This window comes from Rhea pennata, chromosome 1 (assembly GCF_028389875.1).
Source record: "Rhea pennata isolate bPtePen1 chromosome 1, bPtePen1.pri, whole genome shotgun sequence".
Taxonomy (NCBI): domain Eukaryota; kingdom Metazoa; phylum Chordata; class Aves; order Rheiformes; family Rheidae; genus Rhea; species Rhea pennata.
The window spans coordinates 144,472,845-144,498,332 of record NC_084663.1 but is presented as its reverse complement, the minus strand read 5'-3'; the positions used below and the strand labels follow the sequence as shown (position 1 = coordinate 144,498,332).

At 37.9% G+C, this 25,488-nt stretch overlaps 1 protein-coding gene across 2 annotated transcripts in view; it reads right to left on the bottom strand.

Moving 5' to 3' along the window:
- The window catches only part of SLC9A7 (solute carrier family 9 member A7), a 75,669-nt gene that overhangs the window by 37,343 nt on the left and 12,838 nt on the right, over nt 1–25,488 (bottom strand). For both annotated transcript variants that reach the window (XM_062601553.1, XM_062601554.1), the window contains exons 2-4: nt 3,346–3,545; nt 1,906–1,983; nt 887–963 (exon numbers count right to left, since the gene is read on the bottom strand). In XM_062601553.1, the coding sequence (XP_062457537.1) occupies nt 887–963; nt 1,906–1,983; nt 3,346–3,545 (355 nt within the window). The remainder of the gene's footprint in view (nt 1–886; nt 964–1,905; nt 1,984–3,345; nt 3,546–25,488) is intronic.

Here is a 25,488-nt window from a genome sequence, read left to right as displayed (position 1 = left end):
GTTCACTATTAGCATATATAATCTACAGATGACTTCCCCCCCACAAAGGGACTGTTCCCTACCCCAATCTCCCTCAGTATTGTTTCTCCTAACACAGTACACCAACAAAAAGCTCTGCAGTGAGAATACCTTTTAAAGTATTTTGCTTTTTCTGAAATTCTATTAATAACAAACTAAGAACCCTATGCAATTCAGGATTTCTATATTTGAGCATATTCTTGCACCAAAGATACATAGTAACATTTGCAGCACAAATGATTTTATGCAAATAAACCATTGTAGCTAGTTATCTTAGATTAAATGTGTGTGTGTGTGCATGTGTGTATGTGTACACATGTGTGTGTATATACAGAAATGTGAAAACAAACACAGATTCACATGGGCAATTCTGAGCAACCTGCTTTAGGTGAACCTGCTTGAGCAAGGGGGTTAGACCAGATCATCTCCGCAGGTCCCCTCCAACCCCAACTATTCTCTGAACCTGTGCAGGTATGTATATGCATGTACGGGCTGAAAGGGACATTTCTAAGAATCTAATAGCAAAAATTCTATTACAAGTAGGACCTACACTCTAGGTGAAAGTTAGTAAGAGCCTAGTAAGGTTTGATTTTGGACTCAAACATTAAATCAAAAACTAAACTCTGCTTTTTAGTACTCTGGAGTTCAAGTGATTCAAACTTGACAACATTATTTAAATGGACACAGTACTATTTAAAGGTCAGATAAAGCTCAAGAAAATTTAAGTTTGAATTTTGTTCGGAAAATATACACATAAAATCGTTTAACAGACAAATCACAAAATGAAGGCAATCTGAAAGACTTGACATTTATTTTATCAGCTTAAACTTTAATATAAAATAGAACTGATATAACAAATTTCACTCACCCAATGATAAAACAAGAAACTGCTGTTCCTAAAAAGGCATAAGCCAGAATGGAGCCCAAATTCCTGAAAAAGTGTCTCTGAATAAGAAAGAAATTTACATACTCATTAGGTAAGTGATATCACCCATTCAAAAACCACACAGCACAATGTTACACTTACAGAAACACATGGAAAGACCCTAAAATTCCCGATGAAGGTTTCAGTTACTGCAATGTAAATTCTATCCAACTTCAGTAAATTGAATGAACCAAATGTGAACTATGTATTAAATCCTAACCAGAGCTTATTGGCAGGAAGCTTTCCAAACAAATATTTACGTAATAGATAGAAGAGCTGGAGGCAAATCTAGGAAAAAGTTGGCACCATACTTGTAATCATGGTATCTTCAAGTGAGAGCACAACCTGGGCCTTCCGGTCATTTGAACATTCCCACCTGGATTCAGGTCTGGGCCTGCTTCTCAGGGTAACTTACTGCATTTTAGTCATTCAGGGAGAACCAGAACAACTCATGGCAAGACATCCCTTAATTTAAAGGCAACTAATATTAACCAGGAACAAAGTTCAATAGAATCATAGAATGGGTAAGGTTGGAAGGGACCTCTGGAGATCTTCTAGTCCAACTTCCCTGCTCAGCAGGGTCACCCAGAGCATGTTAGACAGGGTTGCATCCAGGCGGGCCTTGAAGATCTCCAGAGAAGGAGACTCCACAACCTCTCTGGGCAACCTGCTCCAGTGCTCTGTCACTCTCACAGGGAAGAAATTCCCCACTGTGGTACAGTTTTTGCCCATTGCCTCTTGTCCTGTCACATAGGATATCAGTAAGATGAAACAAAACTTAATGTACTTGCAGTAAGAAATAATTAATTTTTTCTTAAAAAAAAAAAAAAGTGATCTAACCAGCAGAGACTTTTCTCACCATCATAAAAGACATGTTGAAATGCAGACCACATTCCTGAATACATCAGCGGTCTCATATTAAAAAGAATAGGACATTTTCCTCCAGAACTCATTATACTTACCTTCTTCAGGCTATAACCAGCATGAAAAATAATAGGAGGCAACAGAATGTTGAAAAAAACTTCTGGATCGAACGTTACCTAAAAAAAAAAATAAAATGTGAAACCTCAATTAAAGTCAGGCACACTAATTGTTCCTTTGTTTTCTTTTTCATTTTTTGAAAACTGCAATTTTTGCTCGTTGAAATAGCAAGCAACTTGCTACGTTGACCCTCCAAAATACTGGCCAGCTCTATACATATGAAGCATCAAAAAAAAAAAAAAAAAAAAAGCTGCAGATTTTCATGGTAAGTAGCTATTAAATAAACAAACATTACATCTATCACCAATAATAGTCTTGTAATGGCCTCAAACACTGTTCCTGTCTAAAGGAAAACACCCTCATACAAATAGCAATGATGCTGGAGAAGATATCTTATTGTGGCAGATCATGATATTGTATGAATTTGCAGATGAAGTGCTATTTATATTTTTTGTGAGTCTAGCCATTAGCATAGTCATTACAAATCAATCAAGTCACAGATACAAGACTAATTTTCAAGAAGTTGAATCATCTATCACTTGCAAGTATCTCAGCGAAAGCTGCAGATATTCATGAAAAAGTATGAAGTGAGAAAGGAACAAAAACAACATTTAAAATTCAGACAGATGACCTGTACATATATAAAATTAACTATGCCCTCTTTACCCACTGTCTAAGCATAGGTTAGAAGACCTGAACACAAATGTACACTCACTCCCCAAATGGCATTCATTCCATTTAACTTCAGACGTCTATAGCAGACAGATGTATACAAGCAGTCACCTACAGTCTCTTTGTAAGTCAGCAGAAAAAAAGTATTTTTCTGTTACAAGCCTGAAGTTTCAAATCCTATATCTCAAAGTCTACCTTTGCTACACGTCAAAGGTGTTTAATTCCTGCCGTTGAACCCGAATAGTAGATTTGAGCTACAGTTGGCCAGATGAATTCTATTCCCAATGTCAGATTGTCTCATTTGGTGGACTATGGGGATGTAAAGCAGTAACTATTTCCTGAAAATAAACAGATTAAAAAAACTCTAGGAAAGAAACCACTAAAAACAATCAGTAGTCATTTTTCCTTATATTATGTTATACAAGGAAGCATCAGGTTGTATTTCCTAATACAGCTAATCTTAGTGAATTCTACAGATGTTAGCAACATTCATTAAGCCTTAAATAGCAACCAAAGAATCTGGGAAAGAACTACATGCAGGCAACAGCACAGAGTTTTGCTAGTAGCAGTATAATGCATAAGGTGCTTCTGAATTAAGCCTTGAAATCTTGTTACCATCAGAAATACAGACACTTAATACTACCTAGCATTCAACTGGGAGGAAGGGAGGGAAGTATAGACAAAAAGCACAAAGCAGGAGAAACACCCAGCCAGGCAGCACACGTTGACAAGAAATGGTCTATCCTCACCTTTCGCAACATGTCATTTTGCTCCACATTGTGGATCTTTCCAGGGCTTATTTCCCCTTTGAGGGTATATTCAAAGAACTTTCCACTGACATTGACCAGCAGGGTTGTGAATGGCCGATTCTCTTGTGAGCAGCTGAACGGCTTATCACGGCCACTGGTAGAAGGAGTTCCATATCTCAAAATTACCCCAACAATGAGTCCTGGAAGAGAGTTAAAAATCCATAAGGCTGATTTGCCACTCCTGTACCTAAACTTTCAAGCTTCAAGTATCACCTAAGGTATAACGCAAGAACCTTACAAGCTTAGATGCACCAAACGTTCTGCAGTGAACAGTTAACATCAGTTTCTTACAAAGAAACTGAGGCCCTACACCTTACTGCTAGAGATAAATTTGTAAAATTTACTGTCTGCCTAAAGAGACAACTAATGTTCAATGTCATGTGTCTTCTTACCCTTATTTACACCCCTAAGGCATAAATCCCCAAGTTGTACTACAGGCTAAACACTAAGACACATAAAATACGTTTCACCTTTAATCTACACCTGTATAGATATACCACTGCACTGTGTGGCTATACCACTGCCAGAAAATGACAACTACTGAAAATATATTACCACAACTTAGCTGAAACTTGTCTGCCATAGTATATTAGAGCTGCAGCAGTGATGCAGCTTTTTTTTCCTGGTAATTCTAAGCAAGCAAACAATACTAGCTGTAGGATTTCCCACATTCTGCATATGTAGTGAATTAAAATTCAGATGATGCACCAAGGAGTCAGCTGCATATCTTTTGGAAGTATTTTCCATATTTCACAAAAACAACACAGGGTAAAATGGGCAATCATAAGAGACACAAGACATGAGATTCAGAAATACAAGAATTACTCAGCTAGTCCAAAAAAAAAAAAAAAGACTACAAAAAGAAAGCACTGACAGTGAGAGATGCATCATAGGCACAAGCATTTCTGCTTGCTTAAAAAAAAAATCTGCAAGCTAATGAAGTGGTCAGCCAGCAGGCTGGAGAAGCACATAAGGTCTAAAGCGAGCATCACCCTTTTACAGTGGACTAAGAACAAAACTCCAGTCCTCCAGAGAAGACGTATAAAAATATAGGCACAAACTGTTCTTACTCTGGTAAGTAAACAAACTGATACTCACTTACTAAATATTCCCTTTCCTCTTAAACAATCAGTAATAAATCCCAGTCCCAAACAACTGCGAGGTGAGGACGGCTTCTTGTCAATAAAAGAAATGATGCTTGTGTTATCAAGTCAGTAGCTAATGCTAATTTTACTCTCTCTGGCCCGCACTTTGCATCCATAGATCTGTTTCCTCAGATATTAAATAAAGTTCAGCAGGCAGTAATCAGAGAAATAAATGAGACAACTAAAAAAGCCTTTTATCTTTAAGGTATAGTCTAAAAGGTAAACAAAAACAGTAGGAAAAAAGGTCAACTAAAAGAACATCCCTAATCATCAATTCAGGGTGGAAAATAATTTTAAAGCAAAAGAAGGTCTAACAGATATTAGCTGTGGGTCTCCAGTGGGCAGTTAGCTTCTGGTCTCACCTTCTTTATGATGAAGAAAACATAATGAAAAAAAGATCTTTAAAAAGTAATCAGAAGGTTAAGATTTATTTTATTGAAGAGTGAAGTATGTTTTCAAAGAAAACACAGGAGAGAGATCTATTTGTCAAATGATGAGAATTTAGATAAGGAATTTTATACAAATATGCTTTCTAATGATCCCAGGACATTTTACAACTACATATACTGGATGCAACAGAAATGCAGCTATGTACAAAATAACAGATACAACCTGCCAACTTAAAGTCACTTGCACCACGAAGAATAATGCGAGACATTTTCCACAAACCCAATTAATGAAACTATCAAAACCTTGTTTGCCTCTTTCTCCTCATACCTAGTCAGAGCTAGGATCCCAGAACGCATCAGGAAGGTTTTCTACATTAAAATTTGATCTAATTGGGATCAGTTAAAAATCCTGTAGTAAATCAGAAGCAAGAATGAAAATTGCACGGATTTGATTATACGTAATGGCAGCATACAAAACCAGATCTAGACTGCTACTAAATTGAGAACTGAGAGGGGAAAATCGTGACAGACACAATAGTTGCAGGCTCAAAAAGACAATCATTCAATGAACTTACTGCAAAAGCAGATTGAAAGTCCATCTTGCAATAGCAAGCTAGAATGTTACCTCGCTATAGTCCTGTTATGACACACTTACACATTTTCCTCCAGTCACCATAACTGTAGCAAAATAACAAGTGCAGGATGCAGCCGAGTCCAAGGTCTGCTTTTCCTCAAGGTGGTGAGTGCCAGTGAAGCAGGAGGTCATCAGAAGCAGTGGCAGCAGACCAAGGCAAGGTACAACCAAGCAGCTGAAGCTACACAGGGTTTTGTCTCAAATGGAAATAGCTTTGAACAGCCAGAGGCCACATGGATTCCACACCAAGCTTCACGAGCACAAAAACTAAGTAACTGATAGTTTGGGAGATGAAGTTCCCTAATCTTACAGTGGTACAGGCATACAGCTATTTTTATCATACAGTCCTCAAATAATAGGTTTTCTGCATTAACATTAAATGCGTCATCTAAGCACATTTGACATCAGGAAAGTGACCTGCAGAAAGCCTGAAGCCATTAATATTTGTCCAAAAACCTATGAAGTTTTTCAAGGAAAACTATGTAGAGTATCTTCATATTTCCACTAAATATTAAGTCTTCTACATGCTAAGAAGCTCCTGAAGTTGTTGAATAACTTCTATATTTTCTTCTCACCTGATAAAGCAGCATTAAGAAAGATTATATATTTATTCAAATCCCCAAGGGCCCAAACAATTAAAAAACCTGAACAGTTTTCAGGCAGACTGAACAGTCTGATTTACAGCTTCAGAAAGGATGCCCTTCTAAGCTCCACACTGGCACTTACGTGTTAAAAGGAAGACATGTTCATCCTTCATAAATTCTCTCTAGATAATTGACTTAAATCAATTGTGGAAGGTCAGTGTTGCAGCTTCGAAACGAAAATGGAAAATAAGACAACTTAGGACTGTCTGATGGACAAACTCAGTGGAGTATGCTAGTCTTACTTTAGCAACAACTTCTAGCATGTTAATACAAGCCAGAAATCAGTTCAGCACTGTCTCTTACATGGAGGTGAGGGAGAAGAGATGCTGGAAACTAGAATGGATACAGAATAAATAGTGCACAACTTCCAAGTGACTTCCTCACCACAAGGACTCACTGATAAAGAGCTAATGAGGAACTTGGATCAATAGAGCGTATATTTGCCTGAAACACCAGAACATTTTAGCTCTGCAGGAAGAAACCTCTAGGGCCACTGATCTAGCATTGCCTTACACTGCAGATCTGTCACAAGAGGAAAAGCTAACAGTGGGCTATAGATGCTTTAAAATTTGAGAACAGTCTTGCTTTGAAACTCTTGGGGTGCATCAACCGTTGCAAGGGCAAGTTGATGTCAGCACTCACAGCAGAGTCTCAGAAAGAATAATCTCAAAAATTAATACTTAATGCCTTGCATATGTGTAACTTTTATTCTCATTTCTTATACATCAAGCATATAAGCCAATACCTTACCTGCATGTTACTTATCACATATCTGGTACACAGAGAAATTGTTGCTGGAAATAAAGCATGAAGAAGCACCTTTTTTTTTTCTTTCTTTCTTTTTCTTTCCTTTTTTTTTTTTTTTTTTTTTTGAGAATCACTAGTTCTAATAAAAAGCTGAATTTGGACACAGTCAACATCAGTCTGGCAATATGCCATTTTAAATGGCATATTCACCTTTGTTTGCTTGAGCACATAAGTCGTGAAGCGAGAATAAGACTTCAGACAAGAATGCACAAAGGCTAGCACCCATCTCAGGTCAGAACTGAGTTCTGCCTTGATTTTCCAAGCATTTTTTTTTTTTTAAGAATTAGAACTGAGATTTCATAGCACTTCAATAGTCAACAGTTTTCAGCAACTGAAGATGCATCCAATCAATGAATAACCTCAAGCCGTTCAAGATAGTTTCTTTCATATGTTCCCTGAAAAAACAAAACAAACAAACAGGCACTGAATACTGAGGTTTTAACTGCATGCAGTACAATCTCTATTAAATGTAATTTAGCCTTAAGAAGGGGAGACTAGGTTGAGATCTTACTGCTGTGTACAACTATCTAATTGGAACACAACAAAGAGTGAGACAGACTTCTCCAAAATGCACAATGATTAGGACTAGAGGCAACAAACAAGTTGCAACATAGAAAAAGCTGATCACATACAGAAATTTAAGTTATTTTTTAAACGATGACAGAGTTATATACCAGAACAAGCTAGCCAGAGAAGCTGTAATCTCCATCCCTGCAAATGACCTAAATTTGCCTGAACATGGTGCTGAGCAACCTGATCTGCTTGGGCCTGCATGGAGCAGAGGGTAGGACACCATGACTTCCACAGGTCTCTTCCAAACTAGATTATTCTGTGATTCATACTCTTTCCTACAAACATTCAGACCCCTCAGACAGGTACTTTATGCTGCAAAGATTTCTTTAGAAGTAACTTTGTGATTTAAAGAAAGAACAAAATACAAAGCCCCAGAATTCCTGACACATCCCCAGGAAATAACAGATACAGCACTGCTGATTCTGAATTTTTAAGTCAGAGGAACAAGGGCCACAACTTCCTCTTTGGGATGCACACAGAAAAGGATGACAGAGAGATGTTCAAGTACTGTTAATGCCACAGATACATAAAAGCAGATACTGTGCTACAGTAACAGAGGAAGAGTTTCCTAGTAGTCTTTTCTTTTTCTTCCAACGTGATAGAAGTAAGTTTGATACTGATACCACAGCAGATCACTGCCTAGTTTATCAAGTCTGGCAACACTATTGGGGATAAGACTCAATTTCACCTTGCATACGGCTTGCCTTCCCCAGCAAAGAGAAAGAGAGTGTAGCCTATTTTGGGTACTTGGACACCAGTTTCCTACTGGCCAAAGATGATGGTGGGTGAAAGGCTTGTTTGCTTTTGAAAAGCTGTACAAAGAAATTGTAAAAAGGATTTTATAACATTTAAAAGTCTAAATCTTTCCTTTATATTCTCAAGCTAAACTTCTTACCAGCACGATGACCAGGAATCAAAGATGAAGAAAAGCCTGGCAAGAAAGATGAAAGAAAATCATGCTTAAATGTCCAAGGCAGAAGTCCAATAATAATAAACCACAATATTAATAACAATTTTACTATATTTACTATACATATACTATACACTTATTTTACTATAGGATGTTTATTTGTGTGCATCAAGATACCTCAGTCGAAATTTCATTTAAAATAAACCTGAAATACAAATAGAGGAAGCATTTGTCTAATACAGGGTCAACCTTTGAACTTTGGAGTCCATATCTCCAATTTTGACAACAATTTATTAGGAAGTTTCAAAGTTTCTAACAAACAAAATTATTCAAGAGCTTTTCCTGATCCAGAACTGAGCCAGTAATGTTGTATTTAAAGTAATCAAATCAGAGTTTTACATATCACCTACAGAAGAGCTAGCAATCCAGAGACCAAACAACCACCCCTTGAAGAAGGGTTAAGCAAGTGGCTGCTGTGCTGCAGACCTCTAAGTATCGCTAATCCATTAACTACTCTCTTAATAATACAATACTTCCAGCATGGGAAGTGTCAGCTTGTCACACTGCAGCACAGACTGCAAAAGATGCAAGCCTTGAATAATGGGAAGACTGCTTTGAAAACAGTCTTTGCCTTTGGTATTTACACTGCTGATCATAAGCTGCAAGACAAGTCCTCATTTCATTTCAGTAAAGGAGCATTTTTAGACAGGGAATGAAGGCAGGTAATGATAATTCTTGAAATCTACAGGAAGGTTTGGGGATATAGAGAATCTAAAATGCCGACCACCACAGATGCAAGGTAATGCTTTCTCATTGCCTTAGAGCTAGTTTAGATAGGGAAGTTAAAGCGCAGTAAACATGGTGTGGATTAATGCTGCTCTGCACTAATTCTTCCATGTAGATGCATGCATCTGTGCTTCAGACATCTTTGTAAAAATCAACTTATTCCGCTTTTAAGGAAAAAGTGAGACTAAACATCCTTTGAATTTAAACAAACAAATAACTCCCCTACCCCCTTTGATTCCCATCTAGTTGAACTGCAGTAACTACAATTTAGTAATGGCTGTGCAAGCACCCAAAGAAATCTGGGTTGCAATAACCATTTTTTATGGATTTGCATATAGTTGTATTAGAGCTCTTGGTCAATTCACAGCTTGAGATGGAGGCCCAGTTCCTCTGTGAAGGACAGAGGATCACCCTATTCTCTTCTTATACCTTGGGCTACTGATAACTGGGTTGGAGGAGGGGGTAGGGATGCCCTCAGAAATACTAACTTTTCTTAGCAGCATGTTATAGTTCGAAAAGATTATTGAAAAAAATGAAGTGAAGAAAAAATGAATGGCAATGTAGAGCCAATGAGTTAACTCAACAGTTGGTACTGTGAGGACATGTGCACACCATGCACATCCCTGCCTTTCCTCAGGCTTTGAGTTGCAGAAATGTCACAAGAAAATGGCTGTGATGGTCAAAAATGCCTTCTGACTAACCTCCTTGTTTGTTCTGCTTTATCCTAGGAGAACTAATTCATTTTCAGATCATGTTATTATAAGAATTTGTGAACCACATATAAAAAAGTAGACATCGTGCACTAGAGAATGAAGCAGATGATTAAAATAGGGAGAAAAGTCATTTAAAAAACACAACTATCTTAAACGGAAGACTGCTTGGCAAATTTCAGCAGTCACTGATATCAAGAATTACAACATTTCACACAAAACAGTTATAACTCCAGAAAAATTTAAGTGCTCCAAATAACTTAGAGAGATGAGTAAAACACTATTAGCAAGATGGTAGTCACAGAAGTCTACGGCAAAGTGATGATCAGTAGGAAAAAATTCACCTTGAATTCCTCCCTGGAATCTAACATTCAAGAAAAAGACTGAGTTGGAAAAACACCCATAAGTCCAACAGCCTAAACTGAAAGCTTAGCCCTAGAAAAAGATGCCCTGTGGTAAGAACATGTGGTCTCTGGCCTAAGCACGGGACTGTGAGTCAGAGTTTCTGACCCATTTCCCAACTTGAGCAATGACTCAGTGGAAGAGGACAAGTCACATAAAACAATTCATAGACATTCAACCTAAAGAAATTAGATATCACAGTTAAAACGCACAAATATTTGTCAGATTACAAAGACTGTTAGAGGCTGTAACTAATCTCAACTCTCCTTGCTAATTTGTTTTCAAGTTCATTTACAGTGTAACTGCATAACTATTGTTTCATGTAACACAGATATTATAGCATTTGCTGTAAAAATCTTTGACACAAAATTTTTTAAAAACGCTTTGCTCTTCCAGAAATAGAAGCATTCACTCTTGGCTGTAAAACCCCAAGCAGTGAAAGCTGTACGCATACTAGAACTACAAGCAGCAATGGGCCATGACAAAAACACTAGCTCCAGTCACACTGTGCTTCTCTTTCCCCACTCCATACAGAAATGGCTTCCTAACAGAGCACCAACTGTGACTAGTCCCAGTCCCCAGCTGCAGGAAGAGAGCTCTTTCAATGCAGGCTTCTAAACATGATGAAGATCCCGAACACTCAGATGCTTTCCCCTGGGCATCTTTGCAACCGTACCAGCAGGTGCGCTGAGGGAAAGAACAGCAAGAGCAGCAGCACTATGTTAGGTAACAGAAGAACTTTGTTTATTCATTCTACTGTGTTACTGCTTTTCTCATGATTTGCATATGCATAGTAGATATGGTTGGCCTATCTCACACAGGAGGCTACAACTTCCTCAGACTCCAAAAAAGAATAATCCCATGCTATTTGCTACAAAAAGCTTTGCAGCAATATCACCTGGCTGAGACATTAGCAAGAAATGAAACCTCCATGCTTTAAAGAAACCCAGCCAATAACTGTTTTTGTGCCTTTCCTTGCCACTCACATATATGCCATAAAACTTCAGCAGAAAGGGTTATTAATCTGTCACTGCACAGAGTCAGGCTTCCAGCTGAAACTCATTAAGCAGCAGCAATCTCTTTGCTGACAATGTCATTTAATTTTGAGAGTTTGACAGGCAGAAGAGACTGGAGGGGGAAGGAGCAGGAAACATACCCATCTCTGCAAGGCTTTGTTTTCAAAGTCTCTATGACAGCTGCAGAGTGCTGTTAACCATAGATAAGCCTGTTCTGTAGCTAAAAGGATTTTAGTATCCCAGTCTCAGGCCTTCATTCATCTGATAAATATTTACAGGTTTAAAAAGATGGAAATGTATGGAGTCCTACATCCTAAAAAAAAAAATATTTCAGAGAGCTTCTGATTATGACATCAGCCCAAGCAAAGTGCTAGGAATAAAAGAATGGAAAGAAGTTGGAGCAAAGTGACAGCACTAAACGCTACATCAAACAGGTTTTAAGTTGTCTGAAGAGAACTTATTTCTCTCTTCCCTAAAGTCTTTTTGCTCCAAGCCACATCCATTTACCAACAGAGCTATCTCCTAACTGTAGGACAGATAAAGTAGTCAAGCTGACGGAATTTCAGAGGAAATCCTTTTTGCTGAGGCAAGCTCCAAGTTCTGTAGCTGTGGGCAGAAGACTGCCTGGTGCTTATAAATAAGCTAAATTTGTGACTTTCAGGGAAATACACCGATCCAAAAGACAGAGAGCCACAGAGCTGTCATCTTGCCACCTTTCTTGTGATCATTTTGTTTGATCATAGAAGTCATTATTACAACCTCCCCTTCCTCCAACACCTCAACAGAAAACCTATTCCATCTTGTAAGGATAACATTCTGCTTACAGAAGTCTCCTCTAAAGCAGAGCTGAGGAGTTGTGTGTTGCCTCTATTTTGCCTTTCTGAGTGACTGCTGTGAGCACAAGCACTTTGGTTGCCATAGCCTTCCCACAAACACAACATAATTCTTGATCTCTCCCACTCTACAACTATTTAACTGGCTGACCCAGCTATTCGGACACACATTGTTTTACACGCCAGGAACTACCACCTCTTGATCAAGACTGCCTTTTCTGCCTTCATATATAGCAGAAACTTTAACCAGTTATTTTAGTACTAACTGAACCAACCAGGCACATGACTTCAGCAGAACTCTGTAGTGCACGAGCAGCTTTATGAGACTTCCTCCTTTCTGATCAATTCCCATGAATCAGAGAGGAAAAAATGTGCTTAGGGCTGCAAAAATAAGATATCCTAAACCCATACAGGCTCCAAGATGCTTGTTGTGCAGAGCTCCCAGTGGAGAGCTTCCCAACCTAAGTGGCCTGTTACCACCCTCCTCCTCCCCCTACACTGCTACCAGTTTTACCTTACTCAAACTTACCCCACCCTACAGGTCCCAGTCACTACCTTCTTCTTCTGCCCCCACTACAGACTGTTGCCTCCTTGCCCACCTTCCTAAATCTCAGATGCCGTTCTTGTGTGCCATTTTCACAGTCCCTTCCCTTTTTAGTTTCAATGGCACTGGCATGGTGTCCAAGTAATCATATTTATTTGAGCTCTCCTCCATATTCCATCTCAACTCTAACCCTGCTATTCTCACTAGTGATTGGGAACCTATGACCTCACATGCCCTCCTAGTCCAAAGGCTGTGGGGAGACCAAATAAAGTTAGATTTATTACAGCTGAACAGCAGTTGGCCCCCGCTATGCAGAAGCATCTGACTCTCTAACTGTGAGGATAGCTGATAATATTACAGCAGCTTGCTTGGTGTAGTCCTCCTGGCAGCAGGATGGAAAAGGTGAGGAGTGAAACATCCTTGCAAAGGCTAGTCTTACAGCAGCAGAATCACAGTGCAGGCACCCCATGAGACTGCTCCTATCAGCTAAGCCATTTTATACACATGTAAGTATTTAAACTGTCTTTTGGGCATCCATTCCTCTTCCCCACATGCTTCTCTTTCTTAAAGGGATGCATATTCAAGAACAAAAAAATCAGAGATTCTCAGACTGAATCAGTAGGTTTTCCACACCAGCTGTTTCAACAAAATAAAACTTGTTTTTAAACATATGCAAAATAATCACTACAAAGCATTTCTTACATCCCAAGATGGGTGGATACTCTTTCAGAAAGATACCAAGACCAGAAGGATCTTTCTATATCACTTACTTTACAGCACTGTACTTTTAAGGCTGCTTCAGATAACCATCACAACATCCTCCAAGGTTTCTCACATTGTTTTGTGTGATATAATTTTTGCCAATACAGTCACAAGGAGATAACTACATCTAACTAGCTCAGTTACATTGACTTCAACAATTTTATGTGAAAAAAAGTTAAATTGCATGCTGTATGCATAAAAGTTAAAAACTAGTAACTTGTACATTTGTCCTCAGAAAATACAAACAACTCCTACTTTCTGTAAAACTCTGTAGAGGGCAAGGGACTGACTTGCACCCACGCATGCAAAGTAACACAGAGAATAAGTAGGCCATGAAACCAAGCACTGCTGCCCATCATGCAAGCAAGTCCTTTACCATTTTTGCATACACTGTTTTTTTTTATTCATCAATCACATTACTGCTCAGGCATCACTCATGACCTCAATTTTACTTTTCCATTTAGATTTTTCAAGTGAAATTAAGACACAGCATCAGCTAATTCTGGTTTCACTTCACTTTCAGTTCTCCAAATATATTCTTTTCTTAGACTAACAAAACGCTTGACAGAGTAATACACATGCCAGTCATAACATTCAATATAATACAGTACATTTTCTCTAGCTTACATCTACCATAAAACAGACAAAAAAAAGAAAAGAAAAGAAAAGAAAACACACACTGGTTTGTGTCAGTAACAGGTTACACCACCTTGCACTTGAATGCTGAGAAAACCTAAATGTGTCAAGATTATCCAAAAAGTTGCTCTCAGAGAACATGCAAGTCTTTACTACAGGCTTTTCATTTTTAAATTGCATAGTAGTACTATTGTTTTTAGACAACGTAGTTAAAATCATCTCTTGAAACTTCAAGTAGCACTTACTCCAAGATTGGTCACCATATGAATTTTCTGGTAAAAGGGCAGTGTGTGGGGGGGTTACTAATATCTTTACAATCCACAAATTTGTTTGGTAATTGCCTCAGTACACAGAGACCATATATCCGCTTCACTGGAGGTAAACTATCTGGGGTAACTCATTGTAAACTTCCATTTTGCTTCCACCAAGTTCAGTTTTGGTAAAATAATTCTGTACAATTTACCAGAGAAGCCACTAGGATAAATAAATGGCACTAATCCAGAGCCATCAGGAAACAGCTGTTACCTCATCCTTTTCCACTCAGTCGAGCTTACAGGCTAACAAGAAAAAACAGTCAAAGCCTATGTTTGCCTGCTCCTCCTATTCCCACTCCAAGCCCCTAAATCAGAAGATAACTTTTCCTTTAATCCCAATACGCTTGAGGCTTTAAGCGCACAAGTGGTGGGGGATTTTCAGCCCAAGAGAATACTTCCTACATCCCAAAAGCTGTGAGAGTCTTCGGGCCTGTGTTACCTTTTAATAAGTCTCAAAGTATTACAACTGAGCTCATTTATGCCCATAGGCTGATCCTGGATCTGCTCTGTGTAATTTGTATAAACCAGAAATCCACAGAAGTGCTATAAATGGAAGCTGAATTTTTGCAAACATTGAAAGTACTTGGTGCGCTTTACAAAAAGTGTTCTTATTTAATGATTTGCCTTTTAAAAGCCATTAGCAGTTTGCAACAGCTTCCACATATTTATCTTTCAGATAGTTCTTTGAGATAGGTGGGAAAAAGAATAGTAATCGACTGGAAAGAAAAACAAATTACAGTGTCCAAATATAAGCACTGACTGAAGTCTGACAAATCAAACATTTAAGTTCAAACTCTAAAGACATGTTAGGAGTAAAAACAGATCTCAAACTGTTTACAAATTTGATGCATAACTGAGTAGAGGGGGGGGGGAAATCAAATTTTGACTCAAGCCTCCATAAAAATTGGAAAATATACATCTTCTTCATTTAGATGTCAAAGAAAGTTAGTTACTTGTTAAAACCACTTTCAAGACCTAAAAAGCCACTTTCGTGGGTTATAAGAAAATAGATGCAGGGGGAAGAATTTCAGAAGACTGAAATAATAGCTACCAAACCATATAACTTAGAGTACTACTTTTCAAACTCAGGTAACCACCTTCTTACTCAAAAAATAATCTGGAAGCATTACAATGCTTAGAATGGATTTTTTTGGTAAACTATGCCAACGTATAGCGTAGTTGTAATCACATCTGCTTTACATGCTGAAGGTCCTGGGTTCAAGCCCCAGTGGAACCAGCACCAGGAAATCTTTGGGAGGTTGGACTAGATGATCTCCAGAGATCCCTTCCAACCTTACTAATTCTGTGATATATAGAATGTAGATTTCTGAATATAATTACAAACATTTTTATAATTTCTGCATGAATTTCTAGAATTGAGAGAAAATAACTTGCTAGGTAAGGCTCTGCAGAAGGAAGCAAGAAAGAATATTTGCTTAAACTGCCTGAAAGCCAGAAAAGGCAGCTGTTTCAATAGCAACCTCCAACTTGAGCTAGCAACTTTAGGTTACAAGGTGCAGAGGATGAAGAAATTCTATTAGCACAAATAACCCCTGTCAAAGTTGCAGGAACCTGTAGACAGTCAGCAATATTGAAAACTGATGTCTCTGTATCCAAAGACAAAATGAGAGCTCAACTCAGAAGTCTGGAAATAAAAAGCTCTAATTTTCATAGATGCTGCCTAAACCATATTTCTGTGGGATTCCCCAACCCTCCAGCTAGATGAAGAAAAAGATTAAGTTTGTCCTCATGGAGCAGCCCCACCTTTTCCAGATGACCTTTATCTGCAGCTGTGAATGTTGTCATTTCACTTACGGAAGCAGCTTTACCTCTCTGATTTTCTATCCATCAGACACAGTGTTGCAAGCACACCTCTAAATTTAGAGTCTGAGGAGAACTATAGCAAAGCTGCAAGATAATTTTTGAAGAACTGCTTCTTACTACTTGGATACCACAGTATCAGTCTCATTAAATATTAAGGCCAGACAAATTAGAGAGATGTCAACAAGACTCAAGACTGTTTTCAATTCAACACTGATAGACTGAGTGGTCTCTATAGTATCCTCCCCTAATGTTGAGGCACACTGCAAAAGGCACACTTGTATGAGTCTAACTTTGGGGTTCTTTTTGCAAATAAAAGGCAGAAAATATTTTTGTCAGAAATGACATTTCATACTCCCAATTTCTAAGGAAATGTCTCACAAAATAAAGGCAATTTCTGTCAAATTAAATTTGTATGAGTTATTTGCCTTATTAGTGCCTGTGCTTTAAATTCAATTTACTGTAAGAGTTTAATTTAATACCTTCATTTAACTTACTTTAAAGAGATTTGAAAAGCAAGTCAAGACTTTTGAATGAAAAAGTGATAGTAGAGAGAAATGACTTTGTATTGCAGCTATTATTGAAACAATCACTTATTACACTAGAAAGAAAGCTTTGAATTAGCTCATCAGTACCTCCAAACAGGTGTCCATCACAATTCTGCTATTTGTTAAGAAAGTTAGAAAGCTAGGAATATCTTTGCAGGTTACCACATTTACCTTACTCAAAAGTACAAGGAAGAGATTCATGGCATAACACAAATCAAACAGAGATCTTAGAACAAGGAGGGCACAACGAGATAGCTCAAACAGTGAAGACAGACAGGACTGTGACAGACAGGAAAAGACAAGAAAAATGATTACCAAGAGCAGTCTAACTACAAAGAAGAGGCTGCAACCAACACTAAATGGAGCTGCACTTCTTCACTTGTGCTTTCCCTCCGTTACTACTACCTTTACTTTACCTTCACTTGAACACCAGATGTTTACATAAAGCATTTAAAGTTTCCCATTTTGCAGATGCAGCACAATAAACTTCATTTCAGTTTGCTTGGAAAATTACCTCTTTATTTCAAGAAACAGCAAGCAGAACATGAGAGCATTGCACTGGACCAGACAGCTCAAAAATTAAACCCAGTTTAATTCTAATAAACAGCTCAGATTTACTCTAGGAACGGACTTTTTATGACTCAAAGGAGGCTGTTGCATATTAGGCCCCCATCCTGCTTGTTACAAAATTTGAAGGGACATTAACAAGATGGGTCTTTTCCAAAAGTGATAAAGGCTTGTGGTGAAGCCCGTAGAGCTGGAGTCAAGGCTTGCGTCTTCTTGGTGATGCTAACACTCAAAAGACATTCCTCACAAGTGGTCATGACTTGTGCGTTCCTGAATCAGAAGGTATTTAGAGGCCTGGTTTCCAAGAGCACTGTGCTTTCCAAGCTGCAACGATAGGCTATAAAAGCATATCACAGAGCACCAGATTTTTTTTTTCTAATTTTAAAGAAGCCCTAGACATTGAGAGGGACAACTGAAAGAAAAAACACAAGGAATGCTTTGATCTTTCCCCTTGCCACAGTTCCTCACCTGCAAGATGGCATAATAGCACTCCCCTACAAACACGTCCCTGTAAGTCATAGGATCTAACAGATAGAATTCGGTGACCCCTCAGTGACTGGGCCTCACATACCCAATCAAAGAATAGGAGAGGGGAGGAGGAAAATTTTACAGAAAAGTTACATGAGAGTTCCACATATCCCACACAAGCTCTCTTCTTTAAGCCAAGAAGAGAAAACTGAGGAAACTAGACCTTGCAAGTCATCTCATGGAGGATGTAGATATTTGTTGTTTTGGATACCCTCTATGTCTCACACAATACAGGGAAATTTCTCTTAATCACTGCTAGAGCCACAGTATCCTCAAACCCAAGGAAAAAACACAAATTGGGCTATGCAGCTGGAGCATAGAAAAAGTATACACCCATGAAGGAGATGGTAATTTCCTTAGAATTGATGTATACTGAAAAGATACTAGATCAACCTGTGCTCTGCATGTGACACAGTCATTGCTTCTGTGGTTTCCAAAAGACCTGATGAAATATTCCAAAGTTCACATAATCATGAAACATAGTAATATTGAGCATCTTCATTTGATTTTTCTATGCAGGAAGCAGCATGGAAGCTTGCTAGCATGAATACACTACACAGGCCACTTCCCTCAGTATGTAGTATCAAAATCAAATAGGAACATGAAAAAAATACCTGTGACATAAATATACCAACAAATATCGAGCCTAACAGATAGCAGTTGGGCAGCTGATGCCAGAAGAAGCACAAATATTCAACTAGCATCTTCTACCAGCAACAATCATAGATACCCTGATGTCAGGAAATGCAGTCACACTGATTCCTGCCAAACTGATAAAAACATATGCATTAATAGAGATCTCCAGAAAATATATTGCTATATGCTCAAGTCTATGATTAGTGAAGGCTTTGAAGATGGCAACTGCGTGCAAGATTATTTCACTGAAGAATCAAGAGAACAATATTCAAAATATGCACACCTAGGTGGACTACATAGCACTATCATGCCTTCATCAAGGGATATATAAATAAATATGCATATCTCTCACTCTCTTGGTTAAATAGTTACCATTTTCAAGCTCTTAGCTTGCTGTTTAAAGACTCTTTATGTGGGGCTTGTCATTAAGAACAAAACTATCACAAGTTAGTTACCATTCAGGAAAGGTTGCATCTAAGAGGCTATAGCTACAGATGTCTCCAAAAAGCACTGCCAACATTTGCCGTGTCAGCAGCTGTGTGAGCACCTGAAGTTTCTGGGTTTGCTGTTAACTCAACCAAAACAGCTAAAGTGCCCACATTCCCTAGTGAAGGTATCACAGAGAACTCATAAAAGCAAAAATCCCATTACTTAGATAAGAATATCAGTACAGGGCACAGTAGACAATGCTACTGCCCAGGTGTTATATTTAGCTCATGCAGGTATTAAATTAACTAGTAATAATGGATTTGGACACCTAAGTCATGAAAAGCTTCCGTTCCATCCCAATCTGCACATTCAGTACCTAGCACAAGTCACCCACACCCTGAATAATACATTACTATGCAACTTCATTCTAATTATACATTTTAAATTAAATTTCACTAGCTTTCTAATATTTTACCGATTCAAAGTTTTGGCAGTAGCTAAAATCAGATTGGTCTATTAAGAGCACACTGACAGCATGAGATGTTATTTAATTGCTCTGGTATTGGAGCGTTAGGAAGCGATGCATGTTATGTAACAGTACAGCAACTGCCCAGTGGCCATTTTTTCCTGATCACTGTAATTAGAAGAGACTAATACCACAGGATAGAACCACTAAACTGCTTTATCAGAACAGCGTAAAGCTTTCAGTTACTACCAACCACCACTAGAGGCTAAAGACACATGACTGAGGGAATAAAGCAGAATCTGAATGCTTGCAACTCATAGAAGTTGCAGTACTATTTCTATTTGCAAAGAGATCAAAGATCACTTCAGACTCAAAAAAAAAAAAAATCAACTAATCCTCTTACAATATGGCAAGGTTTTCTTTTTTCAGTGTTTCTGGTACAACAAAATTCATCATCCCACTTGGAATCACAAGCAGCATTTTGTATGTATGATAAGACAAGTACAGCTAGCAATAGGAAGTAGAATTAAAATCTAAAGTTACAAGCTTTTAGTGAGAAATAAACAACAAAATCACACGTGAGATACGCACATATATCACGTGCTGTCTTGAAATACATTCTCTCTCACTACTCTTTAATGCTTTTATTAAAACTGGTAGGTTATCTAAAGCTAACGCTTTTTGCCAGCCAAAATATATCACAACATACTGCCAACTGAACAAAATCCTGGGACAATCCATCCATTCATCAGCACTGGAGTTCATCATTACTACTTATTCTTCATCCTTCACAGATGCAGTAATCCTTATGAATGCAGGCTTTCTTTAGATTGTGAAGAACAGCAATAAGGCTATAATGAAAATCCATCCAAAAAAAATTCAAGCTTTCAAAACACGCACTGAAGATTTGGCTGACCATTATACAAATCAGCAAACAACATACATACACTTTAAAACAAAATAAAATAGGGAAAATAGTGAAAACTGAGTCCAAAAGTGCTGATGAAGCACTGGATCATTCAGATGTGAAAAGCTGCAAAATGTTTCTGTGCAAGTAAAGTTATTCCACACCCTCCCTCCCAAAGGGGGCTGCCTTTCCCTACTTCTTTGTATCTGCATATCAATGACTTACAGAAAAGAGGAATGATAAAAAAGAAAATGAGGTTATTGATTTGCTGAAGCGCTGTTACAGTGCATTATGGAACACTGTGTTGCCTCTATGCAGAAAGTACGTTCATGTCAGCTCCTGACAATATGTTCCAAAGCATTAGCAATTAAAGTAGCTCTTGAAAAAAAGAAAAATTGCTGCCTTCCTTGCCTATTCATGACAAGGAAAAGCTAGTGAGCCTTCCCTTAGTAGCAAGCAAACTAATAGTACAGTATTTTTGCTACAACCCAATTTGAAAAAAAAGAAATTGCCTCCCAAATCCTAAGAAGAGATTATACAATTGATGCAACCCAGTAAATACACATTCATTGGATTATTTGCAATGTTTTTAATAAGGCTATATCAATTTAAACAAGAAAACTTGTTATGAAATATGAACTGGTTAAGCAACAATAAATGGAAGATCAAATTGGAAAGCTGCTCCTTACAGTTAAATGTTACTTACCTATTAGATGCACAATTACCAGTACCACAATAAATTACAAGTTTTGAGATCAGAGCTAATCATCATAAAGGAGTAAGTAGAAGATTTATACTACCATTTTCTTCTGGCATAAATCATTGTAATACTTCAGTAGCACCAGCAGTAGAATTTTGAGGAAAAGTACAGTATTTTCATTGTTAGAATAATCTTTGAGGTTACTTAGATTCAAATGGTTCAGGAGAAAATGTAGGTTTTTGAAAGTTACAAAAACAAAGTATGACAGAAAGGTGTGCCCAATTATTCACTAAATGCTGACAGACTGAACTGCAAGATCATTGGGAAAACATTCATCAAATTGCAATCAGGAAAATTTTAGACCACAAATGTAGTGATTTAAAAAAACCCAGTTACTATGACTAAATACATGGAAAATACATTCAGAATCCATTATAATGATTAGGCTCTACTGAAAGATTCACTTCGAGCTCTAGGTTCAAGCAAGGTTTGGTGACCATCTGAGCAAAAGACTGTTTTTCTCAGCAGTCTAAGTGGAAGATATATGATAAAGTTTGACTACAAGCTAACAAGTTGTGCCAACAAAAAAAAAAACAAAAAAAAAAAAAACACTTACACTGCATTAAACAGAAATAAAGGACTATGCAGCTCTTACATGATGAGTAAAACACAAAATGCCTGATATCAAGACAGTCAAGGTGAACACTGAATACCTCACAAAAAACAAGCTAACTCCACTGCTATTACAACAAAGTTTACCGCAGACATTCATCAAAATCCAACTCCCCCTATAACTGTTAGCTAGAAAAAAAAAAGCAGCAAGAAGTGATGGACAGATTACAGCATAACTAAGGTATGCAAAGTCAAGTCATTCTTAATCAGAACAATATTTGATCACTCTGGGAGCAGGAGCACACACAGCATTGATGGCACCACAGTGGAGGGCACCACTCTCCCCCAATGAAAAAAGGGAAGATGCTGGTGGAAATGATTAAGAGTAAAGCAGAAGCACAACTCAAGATTTAAGCTTAGCAGCAAGTTTCCTGAGCAGCCTTCAGTAAATCTCTCCTGTTCCACACCTCAGTTCCTCAGCACTATTTTCCATCTTTAGGAGGCAAACATTGTTAAAGCTTCAAGATGCTTTAATACTAATAGTACATTTCATGGAGATACAGATACATACACTTTTTAAAAAACTTTTCTGAGCTGTCAAACTATCATTCCCTTCATTTCATTACTTCATTGTGGACCTTCCTGGCTATAGAAGGTGACTCAACAGAAGTCATCCCTAACTGCTCAGTGAAAAAAGTCAAAGCAAAATAAAGGCTAAATCTCAAGCAAACACGAGTTTAACTACTGAAAAAAGCAATTTTGTAAAACTGTTGTCTATACTCACAAGCCACTTCATTACATACCACGTAAACAAGTGTAAACTGTAGTAAGCTGAAATGAACCTTAGGTTTAAGCCAAAATTTGCTAAGTAGCAGCTACCCAGCCATTCCCCTGTTCCTGTTATTGCATCATCTCTTCAAGTGCACTAGGTGTGCCAAGCAGGGCAGGAGTATGAAGAAACAAGGAGCTGGCTAAACAGGCAAAAGCACCTTTATGAGCTGACCTATATACTTGTGCTGGGTTTAGATATGGTTTGTTTAAGAGCACAACCGGCAGTCTTCTGTGACTTACTTACACATATATCAACAGCATAAATCCTGATCCCACCAGAAGCCACTGCCCCATGTAAGTTCCTGGGGCAATGTTTTGTTCAGGATTTTCTATTGTAACTTCAAATAGGTGAGGTCACTGAAATGTGACCCACAGACTACGTAAAAAGGTCTGCCAGATAGCACAGGAATATAGCACTGAAATCCCTAGACCGTAATCACAGCATTTTTTCTCCTTCCCAGAAACTGTTCTGTCACTCAAAACAAACAAACAAAAAATTTATCCCCTTCATAAAAAATTTGTCTTTCCACAACCTCTCAGCCCTTTCCAATAAACCTGATTGAATCCACTGCCTTCTCCTTAGCTAGATCTCCCTCTCTAGATAATGTTGAGGCAAGCATTTTTCCCTGGGGTATCTGTTGCCCTGTCAGTTTGTTCTGCAACTTCTTCTAGACAAGTAAGGTGCAATTTTCAGTATTAGCTGAATCTCTGCTCATTGACGCTCACAGTGAAACTGCTAGACCCTCAAGCATCTCAAATCCTAAATCATACACAGATTTTAGTGGTCATCACAGCCACCTGACTAGCAGAACATACCATGAAAATACAACCTACCAGGACTAGCTCCAAATTTGTGGAATAATATTAGTTCAAGTTATGGTACAAAAAGTGAGAGTTTGATAGTTATTTTGAAAGCAAGATTATTTTCAAGCTTAACTTTCCTCACATCCAGCATTATGGAATGGAACTATGGCAGACAGCTGCTAGCAGGAATCTAATCATACACAGTAAGGTCTTTCCAATCCTTTTTAACAGCCCCAGAAGGCACTTTCTGACAGTACTAGTCTGCCTCTGGACCATTCCAAATTCCTGCTTCCTGCGTAGTATTTCTAAGAAATCTGTATTTGTCAGTAGCTGCTATGTTTCAAGTTTCTCAATAAGCACAAGGCAAATAAAACATAGCAGGCAAATCACCTATAGCAAGATTTTTCAAATTTCAGAGTATGCCAAACAATTACTTAAGAAGCATCAGAATACCATTAATCAGATCTTTATTTCACTATATGATTTAGATATGCTTATATTTTTGAAACAACATATCCTTTCTTTATTATGTGTTAGAACAGTACAAAGAAGGCAGACTTTCTCTAGTTGAGATGTTTTCCTGCTGAGATTAGAAAAATACCATCTCTACATTTAAAACAGTATTTACTACATTGAACAATCAGATACAAAGAAAATACTGCTTGCAGTGTAAGTGAAGCATCAGAAAACTTTGTTTCTCTGTTCAGAGACAGAATATTACAGGAACAGGCTATTCGTGAAAGCAACTAATTCAAATCTTAGGCATGCACATTACATGGGTGCATGTAAGTGGGTCAAAAATGTGACCACTTCAAGGATCTCAGTGTCTGGGGCACTACCCAAATACTGTGAAAATTTGGATTCTGGCACTTTGCCATCATTGCAGAAGTAGCCAGTTTTTCTGCAATTAAGGTTCCAGCAGATCTCCAAAGAATACTTTCATCCTCCCCCCCTTTTTTTAAACAGAAATTCAATGTAACCCAGTGTTTACAAATTAAATTGATTTCCTCACTTATCACTCCAAGGAAGTGTGATAACAATGTTGGTAATAAATAGTAGTAAGTGGTTCGAGGTTTCTTCTTACAGCTGAGCAATTTGTACTTTACAAACCAGCCAAGGTTCTTCCAGTACCTTGCAGACTTTAAATCTTCTCTGGAATCAAAGGCTTGAGAAATAGGTCTTACTTTTGACATAGTGTGTTAGCAAATTAAATCATGTTACTTTAATACTTCTTAGAATTAAATTTTTCTAGATGTAATTTTGTCTTTCCCTTTTTGTACAGAAATATTGAATCACATAGCATGAACTTAAAAAAGCAACGAAAATTTAAAAATTTCTGCCCCCCTCCATAGAAGCGGGGGGGGGGGGCAGATGAGAACAGGGCAACATTGCAAGAAATTGTCTGGAAGGAAAGTTATTTATTTATAACACTGCAGCAAAAATGTACTCTGAATGCAATTCTTCTCTTGCTTTGGATGTACAATGTCGCAGGACTCAATACTGCAATGACAGCCTGAACTGTAGCTGTGTAGGGATAGGTAAGACAGTCATCTTAAATTTGTTACCCAGAAAGAACCTGCAACAGCTTAAATAGCTAGCAGGTGAGGACAATTTTCTTTCCAGCAATGCTTAGAACAGACCTGAGCAATGGACAAAACGGTAACAGCAGGAAGGAAAAAAAATAAAATAAATAAAAATAAAAGACTACAAGATTTTTCAGCTGTTTTTAGCATAAGCCAATTACCAAACATTCAAAAGAGGCAGAGAAACAAGCAAATATTTTTAGTTTAGGCTGAAAAAACATATGTCTGGAGAGGAATCCAAGTTAGCAGCATTAACATGAGCTACCAGAGAAACTCCAGATTAGACAGAGAGAAGGGTCAAGGATAAAGGTTTAGGTGACTCCCCCCCCCCCCCCCAAAAAAAAAAAAAAAAAAAAAGAGCTTGGGTAGAAGAAGTACAAAGAAAGAAGGGGGGGGAAAAGAGACTACCACATTCTATATAGTCATTTTCCTTCAATTTTTGGGGATTCCCAGAGTTTTCTTGGAGTCATGGTAGAGGTAGAACTAAGGCAAAAAAATAACTTGTGGTCTGGTAATGGAGACAAAAGACAAACTCTGAAGTCGGCT